The 10133-nt window shown below is 29.4% G+C and overlaps 1 protein-coding gene across 1 annotated transcript; it reads left to right on the plus strand.

The window, feature by feature from the left end:
* The first annotated feature begins 468 nt into the window (after positions 1-468).
* LOC132945531 (tigger transposable element-derived protein 4-like) lies at positions 469-2186 on the plus strand. Its single transcript, XM_061015305.1, has 2 exons — positions 469-2030; positions 2105-2186. Exon 1 carries the CDS (start codon positions 551-553, stop codon positions 1988-1990), a length of 1440 nt encoding a protein of 479 aa, XP_060871288.1. The 5' UTR covers positions 469-550; the 3' UTR covers positions 1991-2030; positions 2105-2186.
* Positions 2187-10133: the final 7947 nt, after the last annotated feature.

Consider the following 10133-nt stretch of genomic DNA (forward strand, 5'->3'; position numbering starts at 1 on the left):
TTTTTTCGCTTTGGGATAACGAACATATAATATATAACATTTGTAAAGGTTCAAATTTCGGAAGTACATAATACATCGAATGAAATTGTCAAATATGTACCATGCCTTATAAAATAAAGAAGATAACTGAAACTACTTATCTTCCTAATTACCATTGTAAGCAGCGATATAATTGTTGCTATTGTTATTTTTGAACCAAAATAACGGGCAGTTGGTGCCGATCATTGTGATTAATATTGTTGTTAATGTGTTTACTATTGGAATTTCGGTAAAATCGAATTCAAATAATTTATATATATTATACCAAAATATATACATTGGATTAATTTTATTTGACGAGCGTCCGTACTAATCGACAAATAATGATATCGTTATTTATGTTAAATTGTATCAAACGCAGAAAACAAACCAATACTTTTTATTGCCTACAATAATATACTCAGTACCACGTTAAGCGTTCTGAACGGAGTTACAATACGCTACATATCGAGTGCCAACGCTGTGTTTCAAAAATTTAAATTTATCAATTTTACTTTTTATACCTTAAAACATGTCGAACGAACGAAATGAATTATCGATTCAAGCGAAAAAAGAACTGTTGATTTGCTACGACGTAGCCCAACTTTCAAACCTTTCTCAACATAGAGCTGCCTCAATTTTGAATATTTCGGTGGTGGCATTAAGAAGACTGTTGAAAAACCGTAAAGAAATTGAAGAACACCGAATCGTTAAACCTGTGGAAAAAAAATTTTGTCGTCATTATCTGCGAGAAAAACGAGAAAATGACAAGCTATTAATTGACATGGAGGAGGGAATGGTCCGATGGTTTGAATACGCGAGTTCTTTAAGCGTACGGGTGAGTAAAATGATTTTACTAGATAAAGCCAGAAATTTGGCTACAGTACTTGGAGTTGAAAATTTTGCTCCTGATAATAAATGGATAGAGCAATGGAAAAACAAGTACAATATTTCTAATAAAAGAGTTCAACTGGTCGCAGACCAAAGTAGAGGTGCTAATTTTTTAGCAACTAACTGCGGCCTAATAAAATCTGTCAAAGACTTTTTCGAAAATGTCATGTCCAATTACGACGCAAATGACGTATATAGTTTATTCGAGATCGGTCTCTATTATCGTGACCTTCCAAATTCAAATTGTGAGTTCAAAGGACCTCCGGATAATAGGGAATGTCAAAAATGTATACACAGACTTAGCATTATATTTGCGTCCAATATAACGGGAACCAATAAAATGTGCCCCAGAATCATAGATAATATACACATTCCACGATATTTGCAAGACGTAAAAACGTTATCTGTACATTTTCAAGCGAGTTATAATACGTGGATGACGAGCTGCTATGGGTCGATTTTAAGACGGTTGGACGAAGAGTTATTGGGAAGAAAAATTTTGGTCATCATTGACAATGTGATGGTAGATTTACAAATAGAACTGCAAAACATCGAAATCAAATATTTGCCGAGTACCATGGTATCTGTCCACCCTCTTCGGCAGAATATTATGCGCATCGAAAAAATATATGAATATTATCTAAAACAAATGAAACCTACAACCGCGGTTAACGCAGTGAACGCCGAAAAATTTCCAACTTCTTACAATACCGCGCAAATCTCAGTCTCGGATTCCATTCATATGATTTTCAATGTTTGGGAAAACATGTCACCTGCACTTATCCGAAATTGTTTTCGGAAAGTTGGTTTTATAAAAACCAAAACCGAGGAAATTAATGAAAATGTATATTTAAATTTCAAACATTGGATTTCGAATTACCGAAACTATTCGTGGATAATTTTCAATCAGTTACAAAGTGAAAAAAACCAACTCATTTCTACTCAGAATAATTTACGCAAATCCGACGTTCAATTACATACCGCGAGTAATAATTATTACGGATATTTAGGGCTATTACCAAAACTTTCATTCGTCGATGAGAACGTACCAAACTCCTTTCGACAAGATAAATATAAATAACGAAACTTTTCAAACACATGGATACAATTTTAATTAGCAGGTACTCCACTTTAAAACTAATTCAATTTTTTTAAATAAAATAATTTTTTAATACTTAGTCATTTTATATTCTAGGATAGGACAAGATAAATAAGGACAAACACGCAATACGTAAAGCATACAATATACACCAACCCATAAAAAGTAATATTCTAAATTAGGTATAAACGAAATACTTTAACTATAATTTGCTTTAGAACCATAATAATTATAATTATATATTTTTTTTACTCTCCTATTGTTATATTGTTAGATATGTTTATACGTTATTATACAAATTATTTTTTGATACACAAAATGTATTTGATGAAATCGAATCGTTGTACATTCACATAGACCACATACATTCTCGAATTAAGTCAATCAATTCATTATGATTCACTTATAATTTAGTTCTGAGTATTAATAGTATTTAACTTAGTAATTTATAGAATTGATGAACATTGTTGAACATCTATTGTACATGTTAATCATCCCTAAATACCTACCAGCTGGCATTTCCAAATTGATTTAGTTTTACTTAATATTTATCATTAATTAATATAATTTTATGAGTAAATATTATGTCTCACATAATTATTATACTCCCACGATTTTCCAAAATAATAACTGAAAGAATGGTCACATTTATTATTATTATTTTTTTATTTTTCATTTGATTACATAAAGAAATTAAGTATTCATAAATGTTTGTAAGCACTTGGAAATGTTAAACAAAATTATAATGAAATGTTTGTTCCAGCATAGATATATGACATCAGACATGCTGCCGTTAAGCAAAGAAATAATTTTCAAACATTTCAAAAAAAATCAAAATAGAAATAGGTTAATACAGACAATACAGTACAACGTAAACCTATCTGTATTATACACATTTACGTAATTAAGGTAGTTGATAATCAAGGATTTAGACATTAGTTCGTAACAATTCAAGAACTTAAATTTTTTTCCCTTATAAAAATAATGCAACACAATAAATTAATTTGGAAATAAATTATTTTATTGTCAAAAATTAAGATACGTAGATACAAAGATCACACTGAGGTGCACACGGACAAATAATTACGGCTTGTGATCACGATTCGGTTACACCTAATGACCAATTTTTCACATTACTCGCAACCCACACTATCACAACTATTATGACGTATAATTTATTATTAAATGATTATGTATTATTTTTCACCACTGGTAAAAAATCATGTGCCTATAGTGCTTACAATGTTTTTCAACGCGCTTAAAATGTAAGCCATTCATTTATACTATATATAATATCTATTCGACCTGTATAGCTGGTTGTGGTAGCCATGAGAAATATATTATGTGCCGATCTATTTTTTACTTCGAGTTTAGTTTTTAAAAGCACACCTGAAAATCTAAAATTAATTTATATCAATTTTTAACTCTCATTCATCGTTATCAGATTTTAATAAAAGATACAGGGAAGTTATTAAAATGTTAATTACGATATTGAATGAAAGCAGAGTATGTGTATATATAGTGCAGTGTGTACACCTATTATATTATATAGTATTTATAAGTTATAAGACGTGTCATATTATATATATATATATATATTAAACATATAATTAATACATTCAGAATATCCAACCATGCAGTTTGGATCAGTGTCCCTATCAAATACCAATACCTAACTTATTTCCAAACAATTTGTTTTGAATGTAATTATCTAAAATCATAATTGTATAATATTGAAAAACTAAGTTTGTAAGCGAGCGCTACCTATGCATTTGTTGTCTCCGTCTTACGTCTTACGTACGACAAAGAAAATTTTCTTTCAATAATTTCAATAGTGTGATGTTAGTTTTGATATTAGAGTAAATTGACATATTATTAAACTTTTAGGTAAGAACATTATCTGTGCTTAAGCATCGGCGTTTTTTCATTTTAATTTTCAAGCAAGATATGGGTATGTAAAATATTACAAATTAAAAATGCTCATATCTCGCTTGAAAATTAAAATGAAAAATCGCCGACGCCTAAGTACAGATAATGTTCTTACCTAAAAGTTTGGTTATAGGTCAATTTACTTTAATATCAAAACTAACAGCACACCATTGAAACTATTGAATGAAAATTTGCTATATCGTACGTGACAACAAATATGCATGGGTAGAGTCCTCTTAATAATATTTTGTTATTTTATACTAACTTAAAATAAATGTATTTTTTAAATTATAAATGAAGCAACAAATGTATTGGTTGAATTGTTTTTATTTACTTCTATAGTTAATCTTTATATTAGTCAAACGAAATTCTTCAAAAGCTTCAAGTTTCAAAGACGATTGGAAAAATGAAAACCGAACTTGTTGATACTAAGAAATAGTATTTTCTCGTTTTTCTCAGTTTTGAAAGAAAATATAATACAAATACAACAGACATTTTAATGATAAGCAAATGTCTGACCTTTAATAGTCTAATAATTATTAGTTTTCAAAAAATATAAAATTTTGGACACATTCAAGGTATAGTTTGTAGCATTATATATTATAGTGCAACATTAAAAAGTTCTTATAAAAAGTAAAAATTATATTTTCACTGTTGTACCTTTTAAAAACATTTTAGACAATAATATTATATATTAAATAAGTTACCTACATAATCAATAAAAATAATTATAAAGATCAACAAACTTAATATTCTTTTTCTATATTTAAGTATAGGTACAAAAATAATTTAATAAATAATAAAGATCCACTAATACTAGAAGAATTAACAGATTTATATTTTAGAAAAAAAAATCATGTGAGAAAAAATGTATTGATTAATTTACTCCTTGGTAAGTTTACCGGTATAATTTGAATGTGTTTAGGTTACATACCTAGCAGCTATTATACCTATTGTACCTATATTCGTATATAATATAAAAGATGTAAAAACGCCTTTAGGCTATATTATAACAAATAATTACAGGATATAAGGTCCATAATATATTCGTGGAATTACTCGTTCCCAGAAAAGTGTAAATCAAAATTTGATCGACGCATTTTTATATACAATCCAAAATATATCGCGCATTCACCTTGCACGATTTTAATACTATTTCTATTCACGAAGATTCATTTATTAAAATGTCTTGAATATAAAAAATAAAAATTGTTTAGTAATTTATTATTTTATACTGGTTATATGACTTATGATAAATTGTAATTTATTCACATGCAATAACTAATATTGTACCGTCAAAATATAAACTGTTTTTGCATTTATTACTGCAACAGTGTTATTTCTTAAACAGTTAGGGTGTTTTTTTTGGTGTAACCTAATTTTTTTTTTTTTAAAAAAAACATTATACCATTTCCTAAGCTATTAGAACATAACAAAAATATTTGTATATAAAAAAATATAACGTTTTTCGTATATTATTATGATGGGCTAAAACCTTGGCAGTTGGCGATCACTTTTAACTTTTAAAAGTGGTTTACGTTTCGTGCTAAAAAATAAATCCACTGCCTATCAGAAACATCATATTTCAAAACAGAGATAATTATTCGATTAGTTTGATTTATTTTTTTTAGGGCACATATTTTATCAGTTGTAGTCCATCATATACGTTATAATCGCGTTTGTTGCTATAAAGACCTTTTTAAGTCTACATCGTGGTTTGTTGTCTTTGACATGTTATACTAGATGTCTAGATGTATATAACTCCGTCCATATGTAAAATAAACGTTATCATTGACAATTATTGACATAATATTGTGTAAACCATAATTATTTTCCTTTTCAGTGGCGTTATTTCTATACATATATACACCGCGTGGTCATTGTACTGTATAGTGTAGACTTTACAATCGATTAATATCAGCATAATAATATTATGTATGTACATAGATAGTGACTCTATAGTACATTATCGGATGTATGCAAGTGATGTCATCGGGTCAGTGGGCCGTTCGGTTCTATTTCATATTATATTACATTACTCGTTAGCATCGAATTTTTGCAATACAACATCGTACCTAGGTATATATATATATACGTCACACATAGTTCTACTCGTCAATATTCAGTTATGCTGTAGTCGGCGGCTAACGCGACTTATGTTTCAGATATAATTGCGACAGTGTCAACTGCGGATAAAAAGAAATGACTGCGAACTTTGGCGGGGGCACTACTGCAGCATTGTCAGCATTCACAATGTGAACAATGTTCATATCACGCTCTGGAAACAGTCGATTACAATTAAGTCGCAGCGGGGGACGAGATAATAATATAACAGCCGGTATTGTGTACATGCGGCTATGCGAGGTATAGGTATCTATATATACAGGGTGATTCACCAAGCATGCTCGCCTAATTTTTTTTTCTTCAATAATGCAGTTATATTTAAATATCCGATTTTTTTTTGTTTTTTCAAAAAATACTATATTTTCAAATTGTTGTGATTTTTTTTTTGTACTTCTCATTACTCAAGGAGTGCCCAGTAAAAAATCAAACTTTTTCAAATGAGAACAACCCCTTCTCTACTGTAAATTATCTAGCAGATAATTTTCCTGAACATTGCGTTAAGCATCAAAATCAAAATTTGAACGAATAAATATTTATTTAACTTTATGTACTTTATGTATCAAAAATATTTTAATAACTGGGAAACTACTCACTCGAATTTTGATTAGGCACCTGCATCGACCTTGTTCAAACAACAATTATCGACTAAATAATTTACAACAGAAAAGGGTATTCCTCTTTTTAAAAATAGAAGTTTGTATCGCCACGAGACACTGACCTTGTAGCACCTACAAAAAATTCTCAACATTTTCAAACACTATGGTTTTTATATATTGGAAAAAATTGAAAAATTCAGAACTCCAATCAATTAAGATAGGAAAACATATGGGGTTGATCGTGCTCGGTTATGAATCAATATAATATTGTATTCTACATGGAAGATCACTCGTAAACAACAATAATAATAATAATAATAATAATATGGCGAGCGCGCGCGCGCACAAGAAATCGTTGGAAGCGACGACGAGGACGAAGTCGATCCCGTTAAAACTCGAATAAAAATGTGTGTGTGTGTGTGTGTGTGAGCAACTGGTTTTGCGTTTTCGGAGGGCGGTCAGACGTTTTATATTATTATTTCTCATGAAACGTCTCCGGCGGAATGTTGGGTGGTACGCGAGCGTGGTTTCGCGGTCCGCAGCCGCCGGCGAAAAAAGCGATAATTGAACGCACCCGCGCCGGTTAACGCGGCGGCGGCGGCTCGGCGGTAGCACCAAATCGCAGTACACATATACGATATTACATATATTATATTATGTGTATTAACAGTCGGCCAATTAACTCGGGGGGCCACTAGGTATATAAGTCGTACATATTATATATAGGTAATACATATATAGAAATTTCGTTTTTTATATTTTTTAATGAGTTCCATTACCATATCTCCGAGCGATCTATATTATAATTTAGTAATAATATTGTGTGAGATGGCGTTGTACACACGCGCTCCCGGGTTGACACAATACCACATACGTATATAATAATATTATATACCTGCAGTCGAAAGTATATACCGCGCAATATATATATATATATATATGTACCTACCTACTACTATTATTATTATTATTATTATATATGTGATATAATTATTTTCAAAAATCGTTTATATACACGTGGTGAATAATATTTTTGACGTCCATTGGGCCTCCGCAAGCCGCCGCCCGCCGGCGTTCCAGACGGAATTGATTATTGTAATTTTTTTTTCTGCACTGCTGTTCGCTTTACCCGAATTTATTATTACCTATCGTAAAATACAGTAGCTATCTTATAGCTCCAGCCAATCGATGATAAAAAAAAAAAAAAAAAACGGCCGATATAATAATATGTCGTCCGTGCCCGATATTATAATACATAGCCACATTGGTATTACTAATATATTTGCGTGTTATTTAACCATTCACAAAATATTGTGCATAACATCATACTATAATACTATATGGTATTATGTTTTAAGTTAAAGGTAACACTAAATATTTTCACGGAATGTTTTCCGATTTTATCTCGGTTTATTTTACGAGACGGAAGAAATTATTATGATACATATTTTAAAAAAAAAATTTCTCGACACTTACGGAGACTACAGCATGCACACAAAAACAATTTTTTTTAAACAACAAAGTGTGCAAGTGTAGTTTTAACACTTGATATATCTTGCAAACTTAACAACTATCAGGAATGTATCTATGCAGTGTGTTCAACTAATGTGATAGTGAAAAGTGAAAACGTGCACATAATTCAATCTTTATAATATAATATAGGTACCTATATAGGTGGGTATAGAATATAATATATAAACTAAATTGTTTATTTTAATTATTGATTGTAAGTGATACTAAAATGTTGATTAATTTTGTAATTAAATAGGTAAACTAATTTTTATGATAAATGATAGACCTAACATATAATATATAAATCAAAAGTTTAAATATCAACTTGCTTTTATTCGATAAATTTACATCAAAATTTTAACCATCAATTACAATTATTATATATACATCTTTAATTATTCCTTTAGCTTCGGACACTCTGCATTCTCCATAATAATGGAGTATGCACAATGCACGTTAACATTATTTAAAATAAGAACTCATTGTAGTACAAAATTAATACTTTAATATGAACATCTCATAATCCGTACATAATTTTAATTAATAGATTAGAACGAACAACGAATATTTACTAATTTAAAATAGTGAGGTATTAGAAGATACAGTATTATCCATAATTGGGAACATCCTTTAATTATAAATAAGCATAAGTCCGTGAGTATAATCTTAATAATTTGTTATTTAATCTAAATACACATATACTTAATACGTAATTATATACAAAAATGAACAAATAGATTACACTTATACTTAAATAAAAAAGGCAGCAAGCCTGCAAGTGACATTTTTGTTTTAGTAAAATTTAATTTTCAAACTATTTAAAATTATTAAACTGGTTTAATATTCTTGTATTAGGTATTTCTTTTAACATGTTTGTCGATTTAATAGAACCTTAGTACACTAAACTCATATTACGAACTGCACAGCTATTGGGAATGCATACAAAATGAAATGTATATTTTTACTGTTTTGTCAAATTCAGTAAAAAAAAATCAATTTAGTGTATTTTTGATAGAACGCTAACTACTATATGTGTAATAATATAACTATCGACGTTATCAGCGCATAGTAATAAAAAATTACATCTTATATTATATGAATAATAATAATATAATATATTGTCATCACAGTAAAATGTTAAATTTAAATTTTTTAGTTGTTCAAATTCAGTAAAATCTGTAAACGATGTACCTAATATTATTTGATGAACCTACAATAATACAAAGACTATACAAACCTACACATACACACACACAGGCTCACACGCACACACGTGTAGGTACCTACCTATTCATATTATTATGTACCTCTTATTTAATCAAATAGTTTGGTTCTGTCAGAAGAGTAGTAGCCAAAAACTCTCTGCGTGAACATCGAAAAGTAGTTTTTATTTATCCGCAGGGTATCATTCGTTCCTGTCTGTCTACTCAGAACTGATTGGATACACTAAATGCACATACATTATTTCTAAACCAAAATATAATCATTACTATGAGAAAAATTAAAAAATTTCAATTTTTTAATAGATTTGAACCGTTGATATATTGTTGGTACAACATGGTATATTGTTAAAATATTACAATCAACAAATGGCTATAATATGCGCATAGGCACTTATTTAGTTATACCTACTTATACGTAATAAAAGATATATACTATAACTAATGTGGTCGTACGGAAGTAGATGTTTATATAATATATTATATCATCTAGAATAATTGTCAAGTATAAATCGGAACAAAAATAACAAAAATGGTGTCTGGAAAAGTGGAAACAAGTTGAGTTAGACAGTTCGAGGATAACGTTATATGCGCCCCCCCCCCCTAAAAAAAAACTAATACGCAGTATGAAATTGTCTGGTCAATTATATTATACAGCATAAAATATAAATGCTAGTTACCGAACACATTTTACTTTATATTATTGAAATAAGTGTTTTATTATTCATCGTATCATACGAGACA

This window comes from Metopolophium dirhodum, chromosome 5 (assembly GCF_019925205.1).
Source record: "Metopolophium dirhodum isolate CAU chromosome 5, ASM1992520v1, whole genome shotgun sequence".
Taxonomy (NCBI): Eukaryota; Metazoa; Arthropoda; class Insecta; order Hemiptera; family Aphididae; genus Metopolophium; species Metopolophium dirhodum.